The sequence below is a fragment of the Balaenoptera acutorostrata genome, chromosome 8 (assembly GCF_949987535.1).
Source record: "Balaenoptera acutorostrata chromosome 8, mBalAcu1.1, whole genome shotgun sequence".
NCBI classification, from domain to species: domain Eukaryota; kingdom Metazoa; phylum Chordata; class Mammalia; order Artiodactyla; family Balaenopteridae; genus Balaenoptera; species Balaenoptera acutorostrata.
This window is the reverse complement of record NC_080071.1, coordinates 83,895,692-83,919,466: the sequence shown is the minus strand read 5'-3', so window position 1 is coordinate 83,919,466 and position 23,775 is coordinate 83,895,692. Positions and strand designations below refer to the sequence as shown.

The 23,775-nt window shown below is 40.7% G+C and overlaps 1 protein-coding gene across 1 annotated transcript in view; it reads right to left on the bottom strand.

Annotated features, from left to right (window-relative positions):
* Positions 1 to 1,411: 1,411 nt before the first annotated feature.
* DAW1 (dynein assembly factor with WD repeats 1) overlaps positions 1,412 to 23,775 on the bottom strand; it is a 40,612-nt gene continuing 18,248 nt past the window's right edge. The window contains exons 7-13 of the mRNA XM_007166706.2: positions 20,299 to 20,406; positions 18,343 to 18,449; positions 17,331 to 17,433; positions 16,418 to 16,532; positions 6,003 to 6,079; positions 3,976 to 4,138; positions 1,412 to 1,787 (exon numbers count right to left, since the gene is read on the bottom strand). Coding sequence (XP_007166768.2) covers positions 1,753 to 1,787; positions 3,976 to 4,138; positions 6,003 to 6,079; positions 16,418 to 16,532; positions 17,331 to 17,433; positions 18,343 to 18,449; positions 20,299 to 20,406 — 708 coding nt within the window. The 3' untranslated portion in view covers positions 1,412 to 1,752. The remainder of the gene's footprint in view (positions 1,788 to 3,975; positions 4,139 to 6,002; positions 6,080 to 16,417; positions 16,533 to 17,330; positions 17,434 to 18,342; positions 18,450 to 20,298; positions 20,407 to 23,775) is intronic.

The following is a 23,775-nucleotide window of genomic DNA, read 5'->3' as shown; positions in this document are numbered from 1 at the left end:
AAAATGTGTTTATATATGAAGCACAGTTTTTTTAAAGATGACTGCTAAGTTATTGATCATAATAACAGCAAACATTATCCTCATGCTTGCTATGTGCCAGATATTCCTAATCCTCAAAGCAACAACTATTATTGTTACCACTTTCCAGATGAGAAACCTCAGAGTGGTAAGGTAACTTGTCCAAGAATGAAGAGTTGGAATGAGAATATATACATAGACAATCTGACTCCAGACCCTACACACACTTCACTGTACCTTACAATACCCAGATGAAAATAAAGCGGGTATATGTAGTGAAAGTGCCAGAAAATAAGCTTTTGATTGCCAAGGCATCCATTTCAAAGACATCCATCTCAAATAAATGTATTGCCAGCTGTATGACACATATACTAGCTAAGAAAACCAGATCAGGAGCCAGGCCACCTCACCCATGCACTTCCTCTTTTAGAAAGCCCTGGGTGACCTAGATAACGAAACACCTGAGTGACCCTGATTCTTCCCTTCCCGTGTCCTAATTCCCACCCTTATGCTTTAAATTCACCAATGAAGTGTGAACCCGTGAACCCCCATGCTTCCCTCCCTCCACCTGACCTCCTGTGTGGCCCTTGGGTGTGACTTGTACCCTACAGGACTTGTGTGTAATAAACCTTGTTTTTTTCAAAGTTCCCTAATTATTGTTGCTGAGGTGCTCTTGCAATCATGTTACCAAGTGCAAGCTCCTTCAACAGGCCAGTAAATCGGGGGAGGAGGTGTTGGGGCAAGTAGTAATGACTTAATTCAGAAAGCTGGGAATCCAAGAAGATGGCCGCAGGAAAGAAGAAATTAACACATCACCTCCCCCAATCTGGCAAAACCAGGAGATATTTGCAAAACTTATGGCCCTTTTTACTTTACCTCCTCTCCTCCCCCTCTCCCTGCTCTGTAAAAGAAACTAGCATCCAGACTCCAGGATGATGCTTCTCTAGGACTCTAGTCCGCCACACACCAAACAGAATACTACTCAGCCATAAAAAAGAAAAAAATCTTGTCATTTGCCACTACATGGATGAGCCTTGAGAGCATTAGACTAAAATTAAACGTCAGAGAGAGAAAGATAAATGCCATGTGATCTCACTTATAAATGGAATCTAAAACAAACTAACAAACGAAAAACACTGAACTCATACGGAGAACAGAGGCACGATGGGTGAAGGGGGTCAAAAGGTACAAAATTCCAGTTATAAAATAATTAAGTTGTTGGAATGTAATGCACAGCATGGTGACTATAGTTAATAAAACTACTGCATATTTGAAAGCTGCTGAAAGAGTAGATGTTACAAGTTCCCATCACAAGGAAGAAAACATACATTGTAAACACAGTCATGCACAAAAATATTTTCACAAAACTTCACAAAAAATTTTCTCCAAAAACTTTATTCAACAGAAATTATAATAATAGGCTTCAAAGCAGAATCTAGGAGACATGTTGTTACATTACTCTTGTTTCATTTATCAGTATCGTGATGCTATCAAGAAAGAAAATTGAAATAACCAGTGACATTTGCCAAACAGTATGCTTGTCCCTGTCATCTCTATCAAATAATATCAAGGAATGATGTAAGTCCATCAGCTTTAATGGTCATATCTGTGAAGCTAACGACAGTGTATAAAAGGTTGACTTGTGGACAAAGAGAAAACATGAAATGTCACAATAGCTTGCTGGCTGGCTGTGATGCCAAGTGGCAAGTTTCCTCATGGACTGGCTTTCTTCAGTCAGCGCCATATCCTACAGGTATTATCCTTGCTACCTAATAAAGCAAATTTCACAAAATTAGTTTTCTTTATTTTATTCACTTAACTCTCTCTGTTTTTACAGGTTGACATTTTCTGGGTCACTGTCGATGATCAGTATGTTTAATGTGCTAGAGCCTCAGTGCCCAGCTGCAGAGCCCCTCTGCAGCTCAGGCGTTAGGGGGTTGGGAATCTTTTGTTTGTTTGTTTGCATTTTTCCATGTCAGTCATAAATTGGGCAAGTTCACATTGTATTTACTCACCCCCGCGATATTCATGGCATCTGAGAATTGGAGAGGACCGGAGAATGCAACTACGTCAGCCATCCCTCTGCTTATCCCCCCACCCCACCTTCACACAGCGCCACCAGGTGGAAATATGGTGACTTTGAACATCTCCAGGTTTGAGTGACTAGCTTAGGAGGGGGCAGCCCATCCCACTTTGGAACGTCTCAAAATGTCAACAGATTTTTCTCATCGTCAGTCAGAATGTGAGATTTGCATCCTCCCGCCCTCCCCACGACTATGATCGACACTCTCCCAAAGCAGCCTTGATACACCTCCTCCCCCAGGGACGCCATCCACATTCTGTCTGTGGGAACGATGGCCCTGGTATGGAGCGGTGCTGGGCGCTGCTGCTTCTCTCAACCTCAGGGGCCGGGCAGGTACCACCGATAGAAGAAGTGGGAGGGCTGCGCGGATCGGAAAAGCCTGTGAAAACCGCACATGCCACCCAAGGGCACCTCGTACTTTTAAAAGTGTCATGACCACACCGGACAGTTTCCTTCCATTTAGTAACTCTAAACCCTCAGGCAGTCCACTAAAACATGCATGCAGTTAATCACACCAGGGTCTGACAAGAAAATAGGGCAGATGAGCTCAAACACAGATCTCTGCTGATGGCCAGACAGACGTGTCACCCCCATTCTCATCAGCGCTGGCATCTAGGGGGTCAGTATTTAGCATGTTGGTGCTTTGGGAAGTACTAAATAAATCGATAATATCTTAAAAGAGCTCAGGCATTTGAAGGCCACCACTAAAACAAGGCACAATCAACACATATTCCTTCCCTAACTCTCCAGGGTCTTCTGTGGTTGAGGGGAAGAGGTACTGCACAGTTGGCCTGGCTTAACATGACCGGTGTGGACTAGGAAAGCCTGGCCCTCAGCTCCTGCACTTCCTGTCACAATCTCCCACCTCCTTCCTCATCGTGAGAAAGGATCCAACATTCTTTATTACGGCATTGTCTTAGGAGAGCCTACGTTTTAGCAACACTCGCTAACCGTAAGCCCAAAGGAAGTAATCTGCAATTTTAGAAATTATCCATAATTAGGTGGAAAGGGGTGGTATTTCAGGGCAAAGGGGAGATTATTCTCAGCACCTCTGAAGTTATACGATTAGGAAGCTACCTAATCAGCCAGTATATAGAGCCAACTTTGTATATGTGACATTTCACTTACTAGACTAGTTAAGCACTTTAAAAATCTTCTGGACACAATGAGAATCACTGAGAGTTAGGCAGATTCGCTCCTCTGTGCCCTCGTGGGCATCCCTACCCAACACCACTGTAGCAACCCACTCCCTGCCAAGGTTTCCTCCAGAGGCGGTGCACTAACGTAGCGCCATAGTCTTGTCATTTTTCCCCCTTTCCACAATCTAAATTAACCTGATCTCAATCCAGTTCTTATAAAATATCGCGAATATAATTTATTCACAATAAATCGTTAATCATTGAAAAATTGCTCAATATGTGTTCTTTTCCCCCAATATTAATGTGTTATGAGGGGACATCCAAGGAGAAAACAATTTCACTCAAAGAACAAATCTCTAATGGGCTGTAAATCCCACTGTGAAGAACTCAGGTCCTGACTTGTTTTAGTTACTAACATTTACTGCCATCAACTGAATATTGACCATTTGATGGACTATGCCCGGGGAAATGTAGTAAACAGGAAGGCAGGCTACTGAATTCTTACTTTGCCTGGAGCAACTGAAATTGAGAATTCATAAAGCCTTACAGTCAGTGGCAGAGCTCACTCCTGTGGTTCTGCAATGCAGCTAAAATTAAATAATGGACACAAAAGGCACCAAGATGAGCTAGGGGCCCTGGTGGGGATGGGAGTGTCTCCTTTTGGTATCCAGCTTAGTGACTCTAACAGCCAATTTGAAAGGAAAACTGAGTCGATGGTGTTTATTTCTCCCCTACCTGTAATGATTATGTCACCTTTATAGTTGAAAGCACATGAAAAGATTTCATCCGTGTGTCCCTCAAGAACCTGTAAGCACTGACCAGTCTGAACATCCCAGATTCTAGCTGTTTTGTCAGAGCTGCCAGTGAGAAGACGGTTCCCTTGCGGGTTGAAAGAAATCTACAAGCAAGAAAGAAGAAAAGTGATCACAGCTTTGTGTAATTTGATTCCCACTATATTTTTAATCAGCAGAAAGGGGACATTAGTAAGTGCCTGTCACCTTCTCAGCCTGGTATTTATTCTTACACAGAACAGTTCCTTCAGGATGGGAAAAATACTGCAGGGACTAATACATGAAAATTACAATCTAGACAGTAAAGTTTGATTGCCCACCCGTCACACACAGTTCTAAGGATAAAAACCAAAGCTCCGTTATACTTTGAGTGTTCCCTACCCAGCTTCTTTCCAAAGGCTCCTGATGCCAGTCTCCCCACGCAAACCAAGAGGCAGAGCCCTGGTGTGGATGAGATCACAGCCAGGCATCTTCGTACCCAAACCTCGATGTCACCTCTGCAAACCAACTTTCTGTCATCACAAGCAGAGGGACTGTCCTTCAATCTGTGGCATAGAATGTCAGGGCCACTAAGGGAGGACTTCCTGTCTGCTGCTACTTAAAGCACAGAACTTTCCATCAATGTGTCCTGAGAGCCCCTACGTGCCAGGCATTGTCACATGGTATCTGAGCAGCAGAGAGAAGTGTTAGTCCTCAGTTCCTCTGGACATCATGCTTATAACCTTTTCTAAAGCATCAGAAGATGACAATTTGGGCCACTTCCCCTGTAACTGAAGGTTTGATGAGGGCAAGTCCCAAGGCCATGGCTTTTTTCATCACAGTGTCACTAGGGCCTAGCATAATGCCTAGCACAGTGGGAGCTTTCAAAAAGTATTTGCTAAGTGAATGAACGAATGAATGAATGAATACCTTAGTTTGGCACCCCATAGAAATGCCATTACTGGATGGCAATTCAATAGGTAATATACACTTAACAAGCATAAAATGCAGTAATATAGTTTGAGAACTCTTTCTATTCACACACACACACACAAAAACATGTGCGCTTATTGAGTGTGACACACCACACTCTCAGAAACATGGCCTGGGCTCCCTCTGTGGCCTGTCTCCCACGGTCACACATCCCATCCCTCCTCCTGCCAGCCCCCAAGGCCTCCCAGCCTGTGAACAGGATGTGCCCTGCACTGCCTCAGAGACCAACCCTGGTGGGCAAGGGGGCAATGGCCACCAGCAGCAGGTGCAAAGGCAGGGGATGGGGAGAGAGCGCAGCAGCGGGCCGCCCCGGGGTCCAGCAGGAGCCTGCAGACCTGAAACCATCAAGCTGATATTTTACGAGGAACGAGAACTCTATCTCAGGTATGAGACCAAAGAACTGGGCCAAACTAGGGGGTGAGAGTCACCAGTCCCAGCCTTCAATACAATATTCTGAGGACACATCTAAACCTCGGATCCCTGATTGGATGGCCCTGCTCTGTGCATAAGCCTTTGGGAGGAGTTGATATAAAATCCTAAACTACGGCTTTCAAGTTTCAAAATAGGTCATTTTTAACTTTGTTAAGTGTTAAATATTTCCAGGAGATACTTCTTCAATTGCATCTAATCTACAGGACACTTGATATTTGCTGTGCAGCATGTCTTTTGCATAATATAAACTTGTGTGTTTACTAGAACCAGGAAAAATACTTTATTAGCTGCTTAATAGCTTTAATAAGTATTTTTAGCTAACAGAATCTTCTGCTCATGGCTGAGGAGAATGCTGTTTTATACTTTGTAAAAGGTTTTAGAAATCATTTATTATGCTGAGTTTGAGGACACTTTTAAAAATAAAGTCTTTAGCTAACTGATTTCTAGAAAATATGAGATAACTGGCCAAACCTTGGTACCATCAATGCCAATAGACCTATTTATACTAAGCCAGCTGCCTATTTTTTTGAAAATAAATAAATTGCTCCAAATGAGAAAGCAACTCACCTTTGAAATTTCACCTTCATGGCCTTCCAATTTGGTAATGCATTTTCTTGTGGCTGCACTGAAAACTCTTGCTGTTCCTTTTTGAGAGGAGTTGAGATATATATAAATTCATCTGAAATACCGAACTTTGACCACATGCCTTGAATTATCTAAATACCTATCCCTCTGACACACACACTTTGTGCTAAGTTTGTCTTCTTGCCTGTGGTGAGAACCAGCCACTTAATACTTAAAATGCAAGCTGGTTCCACTGCAGGAGAAGAGAGTGAAAAGGAGCGTCTCTCTAGCCCCAAGCTTATTAGAAGAGATACTGGGTTCCAAGGTAGATGGGAGTGGGGAGACAGGAATCCAAAGAGAATAAAATTTTTAAGAGAGAAAAGGGGAATTAAAACAAGTTTTGAGGGGCTGATGATGAAATAAACAGCAAGACTAACATCATACACCAAATATGAGTCTAAGGTTACAGAAGATCGAGAGGCCTTCCTGAGAAGGAACAGCATTCACTACTCAATGAACGAAGAACAGGCACTAAGAAACCCTTTTCAACAGAAAAGGCTAATAGAATGGTTTGTTCCCTATTGGATCCCCAGTGCCCAAAAGTGCCAAACTCATAGTAAACACAATAAATAGATGTAGGATGGATGGATGGAGGGTAGATGGATGGGTGCATGGATGGATGGATAGATGAAGTACAATAGTATACACATTTCCTTAGAATTAAGGAATAGGGGAGTTGGGGCTTCCCTGATGGCACAGTGGTTGAGAATCTGCCTGCCAATGCAGGGGACACGGGTTCGAGCCCTGGTCTGGGAAGATCCCACATGCTGCGGAGCAACTAAGCCCATGAGCCACAACTACTGAGCCTGTGCTCTAGAGCCTGTGAGCCACAACTACTGAGCCCGCGTGCTACAACTACTGAAGCCCATGTGCCTAGAGCCTGTGCTCCACAATAAGAGAAGCCACCACAATGAGAAACCTGTGCACTGCAACAAAGAGTAGCCCCCGCTCGCCGCAACTAGAGAAAGCCCGTGCAGCAACGAAGACCCAACACACCCAAAAGTAAATAAATAAATAAATTTATTTTAAAACAAAAAAAAAGGAATAGAGGAGTTAAATAAGCATAGAAGGAGAAAAACAGAAGTAGTGAAATTGTTGTCAGAAAAATAATTAAAATTTATCTGCCCAGGTGAAGGATGCTGTCTCACCACAAATTATAGCATTACATCAAGGTAAAATTAGCAAGGATAGGGAATTTTGGTTACTTAATTTTCATATGGAGAAAAGCAAAATATCTTAATAAATTTTCTTTTTCCTTATCTTTCTGACAATGTCAACTTCAGGAATAAGTTGACAAAAATTGCTATGTTAGAATTAATATGATTAAAATATAAAACTTGCAACTTAGTTGGACATTTCAAAAGCCTTAAAAAAAAGTGATCCAACTGTTTTAAGAGTTTGTTAATAAGAGAGATTGGTTCAAGATAGTGGAGTAGAAGGACGTGTGCTCACTCCCTCTTGCAAGAGCACCGGAATCACAACTAACTGCTGAACTATCATCTAGAGGAAGACACTGAAACTCACCAAAAAAGATACCCAACATCCAAAGACATAGTAGAAGCTGCAATGAGATGGTAGGAGGGGTGCAATCACAATAAAATCAAATCCCATAACTGCTGGGTGGGTGACTCACAAACTGGAGAACAATTATACCACAGAAGTCCACTCACTGGAGTGAAGGTTCTGAGCCCCACATCAGGCTTCCCAACCTGAGGGTCCAATAACAGGAGGAGAAATTCCCAGAGAATCAGACTTTGAAGGCTAGCGGGATTTGATTACAGGACGTCGACAGGACTGGGGGAAACAGAGACTCCACTCTTGGAGGGCACACACAAAGTAGTGTTTGCATGAGGACCTGGGAGAAGGAGCAGTGACCCCAGGGGAGACTGAACCAGACCTACCTGCTAGTGTTGGAGGGTCTCCTGCAGAGGCGGGGGGTGGCTGTGGCTCACTGCAGGGACAAGGACACTGGCAGCAGAAGTTCTGGGAAGTACTCCTTGAGGTGAGCCCTCCCAGAGTCCACCATTAGCCCCAACCAAGAGCCTGGTAGGCTCCAGTGCTGGGTCGCCTCAGGCCAAACAACCAACAGGGAGGGAACCCAGCCCCACCCATCAGCAGACAAGTGGATTAAAGTTTTACTGAGCTCTGCCGACCAGAGCAACACCCAGCTCTACCCACCACCAGTCCCTCCCAACAGGAAGTTTGCACAAGCCTCTTAGATTGCCTCATCCACCAGAGGGAAGACAGCAGAAGTAAGAAGAACTACAGTCCTGCAGCCTGTGGAACGAAAACCACATTCACAGAAAGATGGGCAAATTGAAAAGGCAGAGGACTATGTACCAGGTGAATGAACAAGATAAAACCCCAGAAAAACAACTAAATGAAGTGGAGATAGGCAACCTTCCAGAAAAAGAATTCAGAAGAATGATAGTGAAGATGATCCAAGACCTCAGAAAAAGAAAGGAGGCAAAGATTGAGAAGATGCAAGAAATGTTTAACAAAGACCTAGAAGAATTAAAGAACAAACAAGCAAAGATAAACAATACAATAACTGAAATGAAAAATACACTAGAAGGAATCAATAGCAGAATAACTGAGGCAGAAGAACAGATAAGTGACCTGGAAGACAGAATGGTGGAATTCATAGCCACGGAACAGAATAATAAAGAATAAAGAATGAAAAGAAATGAAGACAGCCTAAGAGACCTCTGGGACAACATTAAATGCAACAACATTCACATTATAGGGGTCCCAGAAGGAGAAGAGAGAGAGAAAGGACCCGAGAAAATATTTGAAGAGATTACAGTTGAAAACTTCCCTAACATGGGAAAGGAAATAGCCACCCAAGTCCAAGAAGCACAGAGAGTCCCAGGCAGGATAAACCCAAGGAGAAACATGCCAAGACACATAGTAATCAAACGGACAAAAATTAACGACAAAGAAAAATTATTAAAAGCAATAAGGGAAAAATGACAAATAACATACACAGGAACTCCCATAAGGTTAACAGCTGATTTCTCAGCAGAAACTCTACAACCCAGAAGGGAGTGGCATGATATATTTAAAGTGATGAAAGGGAAGAACCTACAATGAAGACTACTCTACCCGACAAGGATCTCAATCACATTTGACAGAGAAATAAAAAGCTTAACAGACAAGCAAAAGCTAAGCAAATTCAGCACCATCAAACCAACTCTACAACAAATGCTAAAGTGTGTTTCTCACTTCTCTAAGTGAGGAACACAAGAGATGAAGAGGACCTACAAAATCAACCCCAAAACAATTAATAACATGGTAATAGGAACATACATATCGATAATTACCTTCAATGTGAATGGATTAAATGCTCCAACCAAAAGACACAGGTGCACTGAATGGATACAAAAAAGACTCATCTATGTGCTGTCTACAAGAGACCCACTTCAGACCTAGGGACACATACAGACTGAAAGTGAGGGGATGGAAAAAGATATTCCATGCAAATGGAAATCAAAAGAAAGCTGGAGTAGCTATACTCATATCAGATAAAATCGACTTTAAAATAAAGAATGTTACAAGAGACAAGGAAGGACACTACATAATGATTCAGGGATCAATCCAAGAAGAAGATTTAACAATTATAAATATATATGCACCCAACATAGGAGCACCTCAATACATAAGGCAAATGCTAACAGCTATGAAAGAGAAAATCGACAGTAACACAATAATAGTGGGGGACTTTAACACCTCACTTACACCAATGGACAGATCATCCAGACAGAAAATTAATAAGGAAACACAAGATTTAAATGACACAATAGACCAGATAGATTTAATTGATATTTATAGGACGTTCCATCCAAAAACAGCAAATTACACTTTCTTCTCAAGTGCACATGGAACATTCTCCAAGATAGATCACATCTTGGGTCACAAATCAAGCCTCGGTAAATTTTAGAAAACTGAACTCATATCAAGCATATCAAGTTAATAGAAGGAAAGAAATCATAAAGATCAAAGCAGAAATAAATGAAATACAAACAAAGAAAACAATAGCAAATATCAATAAAACTAAAAGCTGGTTCTTTGAGAAGATCAACAAAATTGATAAACCTTTAGTCAGACTCATCAAGAAAAAGAAGGAGAGGACTCAAATCAATAAAATTAGAAATGAAAAAGGAGAAGTTACAATGGACACCGAAGAAACACAAAGCATCATAGGAGACTACTACAAGCAACTCTATGCCAATAAAATGGACAACCTGGAAGAAATGGACAAATTCTTAGAAAGGTATAACCTCCTAAGACTGAACCCGGAAGAAATAGAAAATATGAACAGACCAATCACAAGTAATGAAATTGAAACTGGGATTAAAAATCTTCCAACAAACAAAAGTCCAGGACCAGATAGCTTCACAGATGAATTCTATCAAACATTTAGAGAAGAGCTAACACCCATCCTTCTCAAACGCTTCCAAAAAATTGCCGAGGAAGGAACACTCCCAAACTCATTCTATGAGGCCACCATCACCCTGATACCACAACCAGACAAAGATACTACAAAAAAAGAAAATTATAGACCAATATCACTGATGAATATAGATGCAAAAATCCTCAACAAAATACTAGCAAACAGAATCCAACAACACATTAGAAGGATCATACACCATGATCAAGTGGGATTTATCCCAGGGATGCAAGGATTCTTCAATATACGCAAATCAATCAATGTGATACACCATATTAACAAACTGAAGAATAAAAACCATATGATCATCTCGATAGATGCAGAAAAAGCTTTTGACAAAATTCAACACCCATTTATGATAAAAACTCTCCAGAAAGTGGGCATAGAGGGAACCTACCTCAACATAATAAAGGCAATATACAACAAACCCACAGCAAACATCATTCTTAATGGTGAAAAACTGAAAGCATTTCCTCTAAGATCAGGAACAAGACAAGGAGATCCACTGTCACCACTATTATTCAACATAGTTTTGGAAGTCCTAGCCACGGCAATCAGAGAAGAAAAAGAAATAAAAGGAATACAAATTGGAAAAGAAGAAGTAAAACTGTCACTGTTTGCAGATGACATGACACTATACATAGATAATCCTAAACATGCTACCAGAAAACTACTAGAGCTAATCAATGAATTTGGTAAAGTAGCAGGATACAAAATTAATGCACAGAAATCTCTTGCATTCCTATACACCAACAATGAAGGATCAGAAAGAGAAATTAAGGAAACACTCCCTTTTACCATAGCAACAAAAAGAATAAAATACCTAGGAATAAACCTACCTAAGGAGGTAAAAGACCTGTACTCAGAAAACTGTAAGACACTGATGAAAGAAATCAAAGTGACACAAACAGATGGAGAGATATACCATATTCTTGGATTGGAAGAATCAACATTGTGAAAATGACTATACTACCCAAAGCAATCTACAGATTCAATGCAATCCCTATCAAATTACTAATGGCATTTTTTACAGAACTAGAACAAAAAAATCTTAAAATTTGTATGGAGATACAAAAGACCCTGAGTTGCCAAAGCAATCTTGAGGGAAAAAAACAGAGCTGGAGGAGTCAGACTCCCTGACTTCAGACTATAATACAAAGCTGCAGTAATCAAGACAATATGGTACTGGCACAAAAACAGAAAAGCCCAGAGATAAACCCACACACCTATGGTCAACTAATCTATGATAAAGGAGGCAAGGATATACAATGGAGAAAAGACAGTCTCTGCAATAAGTGATGCTGGGAAAACTGGACAGCTGCATATAAAAGAATGAAATTGGAACACTGCCTAACACCATACACAAAAATAAACTCCAAAATGGATTAAAGACCTAGATGTAAGACCGGACACTGTAAAACACTTAGAGGAAAACATAGGAAGCACACTCTTTGACAGAAATCACAGCAAACTCTTTTTTGACCCACCTTCTAGAGTAATGGAAATAAAAACAAAAATAAACAAATGGGACCTAATGATACTTAAAAGCTTTTGCACAGCCACGGAAACTATAAACAAGATGAAAAGACAACCCTCAGAATGGGAGAAAATATTTGCAAACGAATCAACAGACAAAGGATTAATCTCCAAAATGTATAAACAGCACATACAGCTCAATATTACAAAAAACAAACAATCCAATCAAAAAAATGGGCAGAAGACCTAAATAGACATTTCTCCAAAGAAGACATACAGACGGCCAAGAGGCACATGAAAAGCTGCTCAACATCAGTAATTATTAGAGAAATGCAAATCAAAACTAGAATGAGGTATCACCTCACACCGTTTAAAATGGGCATCATCCGAAAATCTACAAACAATAAATGCTGGAGAGGGTGTGGAGAAAAGGGAAGCTTCTTGCACTGTCGGTGGGAATGTAAATTGATACAGCCACTATGGAGAACAGTATGGAGGTTCCTTAAAAAACTAAAAATAGAACTACCATATGACGCAGCAATCCCACTACTGGGCATATACACTGAGAAAACCATAATTCAAAAAAGACACATGCACCCCAATGTTCACTGCAGCGCTATTTACAAGAGCCAGGACGTGGAAACAACCTAAATGTCCAATGATAGATGAATGGATAAAGAAGATATGGTACATATATACAGTGGAATATTACTCAGCCATAAAAAAGAACGAAATTGGGTCATTTGTAGAGATGTGGATGGACTTAGAGACCGTCATACAGAGTGAAGTAAATCAGAAAGAGAAAAACAAATATCGTATATTAACGTATATATGTAGAATCTAGAAAAATGGTACAGATGAACTGGTTTGCAAGGCAGAAATAGAGACACAGATGTAGAGAACAAATGTATGGACACCAAGGGGGGGAGAGCGGGGCTGGTGGGGAGGTGGTGGTGGGATGAATTGGGTGATTGGGATTGACCTATGTACACTAATATGTATAAAATAGATAACTAATAAAAAAATCTTTTAAAAAATTTTAAAAATAGAGAAAAATTTTTTAAAAAGAGTTTGTTAATAAGACGAAAATATCCAGTATAGATTAGTACATTAAATTTTACAAAAGCATTTTTAAACTTCAGAAAACATAAAAATAATATAGTCTGAAATTGTAGGTTTTTGTAAGATAGAAATATGAATAAGACACCAAAAATTTCAGCCTTGAGAGTAATTCCAATGAAAATGAAAAAGGCAATAAATATAAAAAAACAGATTGTAGCTGCACAGGTAACTAACTCTGTTGAATGAGATCTAATTTTAAGAAGGGAATGAGGAGCAAAGACCAGAGATAAATTTTTTAAAAAATTGCTGTAAACATCAAGACTTAGGAGGGACAGAATGAGAAGAGGTTTACAGAACAAAGAAAAGAAAAAGAATTTTTTGGAAGTAATGTGTTATCGAACAAGGAAAGAATCACTGCTAGGGAAAATAACAGATGATAGAAAGGGCAAAACTAAAAGAATCAAGCTTATATATTATTCTCATCCATCCGTCAACATCCTGATCCCTTGTCCCTGCTTGTTTCTTCCCCCATAGCACTGATCAACTCCTGACATTCTATATAATCTAATATTCTATATAAAACACATGCATTTTGTTGTCCCCCCGTCTACAACTTAGCTCCAGGAGGAAAGAGATTCCCATCTCTTTTGTTCATTGATATATCCTATGCTCCTAAAACAATTCCTGGCACAAAGTAGGTACTCCATATATATTTAATGAATAGATTTTTTTGTATAAATGAGAATGATATTTAAAATGAAAAGGGCAGATTAATTATAGTTAAGGGATGATTTTTAAAAGCAAAGATCTGTGAGAAGATGAGAAAGTAAATAGTTTAAAAAATAAAATTCTCCAGATTCAGGGTGTTTATATTCCAGGATGTAAAAAGGACATGTATGTATGATTAAAGGACCACCTTGGAAAAGTCCTAGTGAGTAAGAGAACAAGCATGCAAATATAATTTTGAAAAGGGAGACAATAATAAAGACTGTAATTAAAATGAAACACTGGCAAAATTCTACAACTGATTATAACACAAAGTAACTACTTAAAAGTATGTTAGTCACCAGGAGCAAATATAGGCAAAGAACAAGTGAACAAATCATGCCTGGAAAAAGCATTCCATTTTTCCCAGAATTTCTTAAAGAGCTGTTAAGGAATTTACACAAGCATGATGTAAAGTCACATATGGTCATTAAGAGAATTAAACATATGTGTAGTATCATATGTGATTATCAGAGAGGTGACATAGACAGAGTGGAGGCTTGCTCATGTTGTCAGGGAAATGACACAGTCATAGAGCAGCATGATATGCATTCACAGGGGGCGACACAGATATAGTGTCACCTGTGGTTATCACAGAGATGATGTAGACATAGGCTGGCGTCAAGCACGGTCATGAGGGAGATGGCGCAGACATAGTCTAGGATCAAATGTGGTCATCAGAAAGATGATGAAGATAGAGTGTAGTATCATATGTGTTCATCAGGGAGATGACCTAGACACAGCATAGTGCCTTACATTGTTGATAAGAAGATGACATGGACATAGTTTAGAATCAAGGAGATAGACAGACATAGTGTCACATGCTACATGACCATTGATAAGATGATCCAGATGTAATGTAGGATCGTACATGGTAGTCAGAATGTTGATGTAGACACAGTGTGCATTGTGTGAGGATATCAAGGAGATAATGCAGCCATAGTATAGCATGATGTGTGGTTCTCAAGAAGATGAAAAGACATAGTGTAACATCATACAATAATACATAGCAGCAAGCAGATAATGGAGACATAGTGTATAGTCATCTGTGGACTACAGGGAGACGGCACTTACAGAGTGTAGCAACATATGCGGTTATCAACAGATGACACAGATATATTGCAGCACCACACATGGCCATCATGGATATGAAACAAACTATATCATCACACACAGTTGTCCAGGAGACAATGCAGAATAGGGTAGCACTCCACATGATTGTGAAGGAAATGACATAGACATGGTATGGCATTACATTTAGTTTTCAAGATTACATGCACACAGACATTCATAATATGGGATTATCAGAGAAAAATCTTATTTTAAATATCATACATAGTTATCAAAGAGATAATGCACCTAGAGTCTGTCATACAGAGTGAAGTAAGTCAGAAAAAGAAAAACAAATACCGTATGCTAACACATATATATGGAATCTAAAAAAAAAAAAAATGTTTCTGAAGAACCTAGGGGCAGGACAGGAATAAAGACGCAGACGCAGAGAATGGACTTGAGGAGACGGGGAGGGGGAAGGGTAAGCTGGGACGAAGTGAGAGAGTGGCCTGGACATATATACACTATCAAATGTAAAATAGATAGCTAGTGGGAAGCAGCTGCATAGCACAGGGAGATCAGCTCGGTGCTTTGTGACCACCTAGAGGGGTGGGATAGGGAGGGTGGGAGGGAGACACAAGAGGGAGGAGATATGGGGATATATGTATATGTATAGCTGATTCACTTTGTTATAAAGCAGAAACTAACACACCATTGTAAAGAAATTATACTCCAATAAAGATGTTAAAAAAAAAAGAGATAATGCAGTCATAATGTAGCATCACATGTGCCTGCCAAACAGACTTTGCATATATAGCATTGCATCATATGTGGTTGTAAAGGTGACAACACAGACGTATTATGGCATCATATAGTGTCATCAGTGAGATAAACAATAGCATAACTACATACATATTTACTTTAAAAGGATGTAGATATAGCATAACTTCATTTGTTATTGTCAAGAAAATGATGCAAAGTATACAACTATACAGTGCTGTCAAGTATATGATTAGACACAGTGTAGCATCAGACCGTGGTTATCAATAAGATGAGACAGACATGGTGTAGAATCATAAGTGGCATTCAAGAAAATGATGTATAGCACAACATTATATATGTTCATCATGATGATTCACTAGACATGTTAGAGCAGCACACGTTATAAAGGAGACAATGCAGATTTATTATAGAACCATCAGTGGCAGTCAAGCTGATGAGAACAACATAGTGTAGCATAATGCATGATCATTAGGGGGAGATGACCCAAGATACACAAATATATATAGTTATCAAGGAGATGAAGATCTAGTCTAACATCATATGTGGTTGTCAAGGAGGTGATGCAGACATTCTATAGCATCACATGTGATTATCAAGAATATGATAGAGACATAGTGTACTGACATACATGGACATCATAGAGATGAGGCACATGTAGTTTCTATCATAGCTGGTCACCAGGGAGATGACCTATAGTGTAGAATCACATGTGTTTATCAAACAAAACATAAATCTCTCCATAAATTAAATGTACCAACAGATTACCTACCATCAGCCGAAGCAGTTGCAATAAGCTTTCCAGTGTAATCAAAACAGCTGTCTAGTATTTCATCATCATGGCCTGTTAATGTTGCCACACATTTTCCATTTGTAGCATCCCACAGCTGCAATTTTTTAAAAAAAGAAGAAGATGACGAAGACTATGACTTCCTATCTAAAGTGCAAAGATGGCCAGAAGTAGTCTTTACGACATGTTTATGGCTGGCTAAATAACTGTGCCAAAATCATGTGTATAATTTTCACATGTTTGTTCATTTTACCTTGATTCATGACCGGAGACCACAGCCAACCATCTAACAAGGCACACTTTGGACACAGAGAAGACCAAAGACAGACATTTAGAATGGGTAGCACAAATCTGCCACTACATTAGGAAAAAAATCTCAAAGTGCATGCTTCTCTGATTGGAATGGAAGCATCCTCTTTTCATGCAAAGGGCATCAAATGGTAAAGAGCTTGATCTAAAACTACAATGTTAGAAAATGAAAAGCACAATAAGATTATAATACATTTGGTATATAACCTATATATCTAAAAATAATTCTAGAACATAAGCTCTTAGCAACAGAAACGTAAAGGCAGGGAGGCATTGTGTTGAGACTTCGTGAAGTTCACTCTAATTGAAGTTTAATAAAGGAATAGAGGGGCATTAAACAAAAATAACACGCCTTTTAAAAAAATAAGATCTTTCAACACATTTAAATCAACTAAAACTATTTTACATCATAATTCCTTCAAACTTGGAGGATCAGAAACTTGAAATTTAAAAATTACCAATTGTTGATAAATTAATATCTTAATTTTATAGCACCTTTAAAATTTGTTAATGTTGCAATGAATACCTGACACAGTATAAAGTACAGACATAAGAATTATAAAGCAAAGATATTTCTTGAGCTCACCATGCAGGTTTTGTCCATAGAGCCAGTTAATATCAGAGAGCAATCCCAGCTGAATAAGGCACTGCTGATCTCAGCACAATGCCCAATTAAGGTATACACCTTCCTACAAAATGGAAATGGTTCAGACTGGTGAAAGATTCCTTAATCAAGAATGTGTACAAAGAATGATCTCAAGCCATTGGTGTAAGAGTCTGAATTTTATTTTTCACAAATAATATCTATGATGACCAATCAAAGATGGCTTAACTGTAGCTCCAAAAAGAGTCAACTAGGCTACTAATTTCATTTCAGCAAAAAATATACTTAAATTTTAAACAACCCAAGATAACAACATGACTTAAGACAACACTTCAGAAAGGCATGGATAAAAAATAATAAAGGTAATCTGAAATTCTAGAACTATTTTTACACCAGATAGGTGGACCCCTTGGTTGTTCAGAAACTACCCATCAGTCGTCTGAGAACCCTTCCTTCTCTCTCATTTCTTGTTGCAACCGTCTCAATCGGTACCCCTGATAATTGGTCCCTCTATCAAAACGCAGACAAGTCCAAGAGTGGAGTTTTCCAACAAAAATAGGCTAATTTAGTTAACTTCTTAGCAACTAGAACCAAAAATAATTAGGAAGGAAATTGAAGCTCTTGGACAAAATTAAATTTGGATCATTAGGCATGATTTTATTTATTCATGATATCCATGCCTACCATAATGACAAGCCATTGAAATTTGATTACATAGTACATGGAATAAATAATAGCTGTGTAACCAGGCTATTGTTAACAGTCTCCTTTTATGTTACTGTTTGGCATTATTTCCTCAGAATTCCGAGGAAGCATATATTTTTGGTGGATCAGAAATATCATTAAAGAATGAATTAATTTGCTTTCAATGTGTCCTATTCCTATGGAATCCAAGGTAAAGTTAATAGATTTAACATTAAGCTGATAAATAACAAAGGCTATCTTCTTAATCTTCTGATGCAGGTTAAAAACAATTCTTAAAAATCAAGAATACCTTCCAGTATCAGCACCCCACACTGTAACTGTATGATCGAAAGACCCCGTGATGATTCTGTTTCCTGAGGTGTTAAAGGACAAAGAGATGATTTCAGCTGAGTGTCCCTGGAAAAAGAGCAGATATCATCATGCATACCTGTAGATGAAACAATTTCTACAAATGTATAACATAAGAGTCTAAAAGAAAATGCTAAAAAAGGCAAAGCTCTATAGGGAGAAGAGAGATCAGTGGCTGGCTGGATAGGGAGAGATTGCAAACAAGCTGAACTACATTTGTGTGCTCAGAATTTTAATGTTCAGCTCCATTTAATTTTAATAAAGGACACATGTAGAGCAGGACACGCACCTTCCAATGCTCTTAGGCATTTGTCTGAAAGAAGAGGCAGCGAAGAAGCATGACCCACAGAAGTGATGAGTACGAAGAGCAGGAAAAGTGTACTTACATGAATAAAACGAGGCTCTCTGATTTAAGAAAGAAAACCTCTTGGTGTTAGTTAAAAACACTGATTCTCCTCTCTTTTTCTAGTCCATTTTAACTTTTTCTAGAAGGAGAACTTCTAGAAAAAGTTCTCCTAGAAAATGGGTCCTATTTTTTAAATCCATTTATAATTTGAAAGAATAAGATAACGTGATTTCCCATCCAATTGTCCCCACTGATCGCCACAGAGCATCACGCTTTTTTGTTTGGTAGTTTTCGCTGAGGCGGGAAGAAGTGGAGGGTAGCAGTCATAGGACGGTTCTGGACGGATGTGTGGTGGCGACAGACAGGGGCCCCTGCCGAGACACACCACCAGCATCCACTCTGCAGGCAGTGCTCTTTGGCCTTGTCACTTCCTGCCACTTGCCCCTTATACTTCAGACTTTGTAATACCAGAGGCTTCTAAGACTGGAGGTTAGAAAAGAAGGGAGTTTCTTTAAGAAATCTTCTGACAGGTTCCTCCACTTCTGCCTCTCCCAGAAGGTGCCAGCCTCCATCTCCTTTGCTTTTAGCCAAGTAGGTGACCATAGGTTTTAAGCAATAGTTGGTACGGCTTACAGACTGAAGTTAGTCAAAATAAAAAGCCCATCTAGGGCTTACCTGGTGGCGCAGTGGTTGAGAGTCTGCCTGCCAACGCAGGGGACACAGGTTCGAGCCCTGGTCTGGGAAGATCCCACGTGCCGCGGAGCGACTAAGCCCGTGAGCCACAATTGCTGAGCCTGCACGTCTGGAGCCTGTGCTCCGCAACGGGAGAGGCCACGATAGTGAGAGGCCCGTGCACCGCGATGAAGAGTGGCCCCCACTTGCCGCAACTAGAGAAAGCCCTCACACAGAAACGAAGACCCAACACAGCCATAAATAAATAAATAAATAAATAAATAAATAAATAAATAAATAAAATCCAAACATTTAAAAAAAAAAAAAAAAAGCCCATCTGGCTTCCCCAGCATGTCCATTTAAGTCTTTGGGAATAGTCAGCAAACCAGCTGAAATGCTCTTTTACTACAGTCTGAAAACCAATCGCTCAAAAACATCTTCTAACTTAGAGTTCATTTTGTAATAAAAATACAAATAAAAACAAACACAAGGGACTTCCCTGGTGGTGCAGTGGTTAAGAATCCGCCTGCCAATGCAGGGGACACAGCTTTGATCCCTGGTCTGGGAAGATCCCACATGCCGCGGAGCAACTAAGCCTGTGAGCCACAACTACTGAAGCCCATGCGCCTAGAGCCCGTGCTCTGCAACAAGAGAAGCCACCTCAATGAGAAGCCCACGCACCGCAACGAAGAGTAGCACCCGCTTGCCGCAACTAGAGAAAGCCCGCGCGCAGCAACGAAGACCCAACGCAGCCAAAAATAAAAATTAATTAAGTAATTTATTTATTTTGAAAAAAAAAAAACACAAGTAACAGGCTTACCCAAAGGAATAGCTAATGAAAATGTAAAACTCTTGATGTTATTAACATTAGTAACATACTGTGAGAGTGAACACTTCCTCTCCATTCTGAATGTCCCACAGTTTGGCCGTTGTGTCCATACTTCCAGTAGCCACCAATGTGCTTTGAGGATTAAACGATAAACACACCTGAATTACATGAAATGAGAGAGATTTTAGAAAGATAGAGTTTTGAATTGTTAATTCTAATATAGAAAAGCTTGGAGATGTAACTGTCTCAGCAGATTCAGCCTAGTTCTTTGTACAGATATGCAGCAAAATACCAGATATGAGTAGGTTTATCTGCAGGTTGATCCTGAAGCATTCTCCTCTTGAGAAGAGGCTGCTGTTCTCCCACATCACCCAGCTCAGGCTTGGAGAGGACTGGCTCCCCTTAGTCACTTCCAGACCATAGAAGAACAAGAACAAAAGCAAAGCCCATCTCCTTTGAGATTCATTCTATCTGGCTCCCATCTTTTTTTCTTTTCCGGCCATGCCGCGGGGCATGTGGGATCTTAGTTCCCCAACCAGGGATAGAACATGTGCCCCCTGCAGTGAAGGTGTGGAGTCTTAACTGCTGGACCACCAGGGAAGTCCCTCTGGCTCCCATCTTCCTTGTTGCTGTGTTCATCATCCTATCAATCACGCCCCCTCACTTGCCTAGGACGTTGGCTATTGGCTCACATTCTCAGTTCCGAGTCCCAGGTGGCCTTCATGTGCGCCATCCATCCAATACCCCCAGACCCACGATCCTGGACTCCTTTTCATAATCACTCCCATGGCAACACCCTGACCTTGATGTCACCTTCTCTAGAAGATTCACTACCAATACACCAGTCTCTAGTGACAATTTCCCAATACTTCCACTTTCTCTCTTCCTTACCAAGCCTCCCCTCCATCCTCCCCATAGGATACCTTCCATTTCATGTAAACCCCTCTCTTTTCTCCTGGTCCATTATCCCCCATTCAAATGACACTTGGAAGCATCACTCCTGCCAGCACCCCCAAAACTCCTAGTCCCTGTCTTCTCACCTGCACCCTTCATATAACTCCTAACAACTTGTATCAATCTGGGATTTTATCCACTCATTTGCCTGCCTTACCCTCAACTGAGGCAGTTGAAGAAAACAGTAGAGCAGATACTAGTGATGCTCATTCATGCCTTCTGCCCTCAGCTGTGGCCTCAATAGCTTTCCCTATTTTGTCTAACACGTCTCTGATTCAATATATTCTCCCATTCCCCATTTTTGCCTCCACTCCCACCCTCATTCCTCCTCAGCAGATAACGTGGCCTCCTAATAGTTCCCTGAAAAAACTTACCTATCAGGTGAGAACTTCCTCCCCTGGCCCTCACTTTCCTTTCCTCCAGTCTCAGATTCAGAGGGTTCACTTTGCCATTTTAAGACACTATGTTCCCTGCACACCTAGGAGAGATGAGCCCACCAACTTTTCCTTCCCTCTAGAAGGAGCTAGATCCTTTCCAGTGGCCTGTAAGTATGCTTGAGCTCTTCCCACATGAAAACAAATCCTCCCTTGACTCTACATATCCATTTTTTAACTACCTTTATTTCCCTTTACAACCAAATTCCTTGGAAAAATAGTCTACCATCACTCACTGCCCATCTTCCACTCTTCAACTCTACTGGAACCACTCTAGATAAATGTCCAGTTGAGAGGCTTGGTTGGTCTTGGTCATCTCACTTAACATTCCTGAGGTTCTCAATATTTTCTTCCTTCTTGATAGTGCTTTGATAGCGCTCTGCTTTTCTTCTCTAACTTCTTGTCTCTTTTAGTGTATCTTTTAAAATTTTCTCTTCTCCATCTTCCCAAGGTCCCACCAGTTTTCTCCCTATAGTCTACCTTTCCCTTTGGGAAATTTCAATTGTTCAGTGGTTTCTACTGCCACCCAGATGCCGGTGACTCACACATCCACGTCTTTTACCCAGAGCTCACTGCTCGGTTCAGCCCCAAAGAGCCAACTGCCGAATGGATGCCTCTGTTTGGCCATCACACAGGGAGACTTTAACCACTCTAAGACATGCAAATCACACGAAGAATCCTGCTTCTCTCTTATGTGCAGACTTGGTGAATGGCGCTGCCAGTTGCCTGAGTCTGAAATCAGGGAATCACCCTGAACACTTTGTTTCCTTCACGCCTCATGTCCACTTGGTAACCCAGTCCTGCTCCTTCCACCCCTAACCTCTCTCACATTCTCCTCACCAGCCTCACAACAGGGCTTTGTCATCTTTGCTTGGGTGGCTACAAGATCCCCACTGGCCCATACTTCTGATATTATCCGCTGCCCATTTCTCCTTCACAATGGAAAAAGAATGATCATCCCAAAATGCAAAGCTGACCATGCCCCTTCCCAGCTGAAAAGTCTCAACAGTATGGCAATATCTCCATGATGAAGTCCCAATTCCTTAGCATAGCATTTAAGACCCTTTAGAAATCTACAATAAGGCCTCCCCTGCCTCCCTCACTTCAATCACACAAAGGCTGGGATGTGGCTTTGCAGGGTTACAGGTGTGCCAGGTACTGACACACTTAGCCCAGACGGCTGGGCAGCACCAGAGATCCCCGCCAGTCACCTCTAACTGTGGGAGCAGCTCTTCCCAGTGTTTGCATCTCCGTATGAGCACCTTCTGTGCGGGGAAGGCTGGGAAGCACCGCTCTGGACACTCAGAGCCACTTGAGTTCTAAGCACAAACCACGATTACACACCTCCTCTGGGCATTTGCTGCTGCAGCTCCCTCTGCCTGGAACGCACCTGCCACCTCTCTGCAGAGTCTTTCCCGAATACCAGTCCCGGCCACGGAGGCTTGGCCACTCCCTCTGTGCCCTCGCTGAACTCCCCGCCAACTTCTAGCCCACCTTCAACACATCTTTACACTTATCCATGGACGCCTCTACTCCCTCTACAAAACTGCAGAATCCCTGGGGGACCAAGAACTACATCTGATTCTATTTGGTACCCCACACACATAGGCCAGGGCTTCACACAGTCAATACTTAGTAAATATTCATTGGATTGATGTTGTTGACTACGAAAAATACGAATGTCTTCCTAGGAACTATAAATAAAGAAACCTTTTCAAAATTCCACGGGAGTATGAAAACATGGCCACACTATGAGAATAAGGATTCTGTCTTTCTTATGACCCTGGACAAATTACTTAAGCTCTCTATGCCTCAGTATCCTTAACTGTAAAATGGGGAAATATCTACCCTTTACGGTTGTTATGAGGGACGACTAAGCTAATATATGTAAAGGGCTTAGGACAGTGCTTCAGGCATGTTGAGTGCCACTAAAGGGTCAGTTACAATTTCTAACTGCAGTATCCCCAGTGTTTAGCAAAGTACCTTGAACATAGCGTGAGCTCTTGTTGGATGAACATACAATGAATTTGAAGGATGAATATAAACAAATTTTTATTCCGAAAATAAGTAGACTGTTTATTTTTAAAAGCTATCACTTGTTCCATAGGGTGCCAATTATCTCACTAATTGTTACAAGAT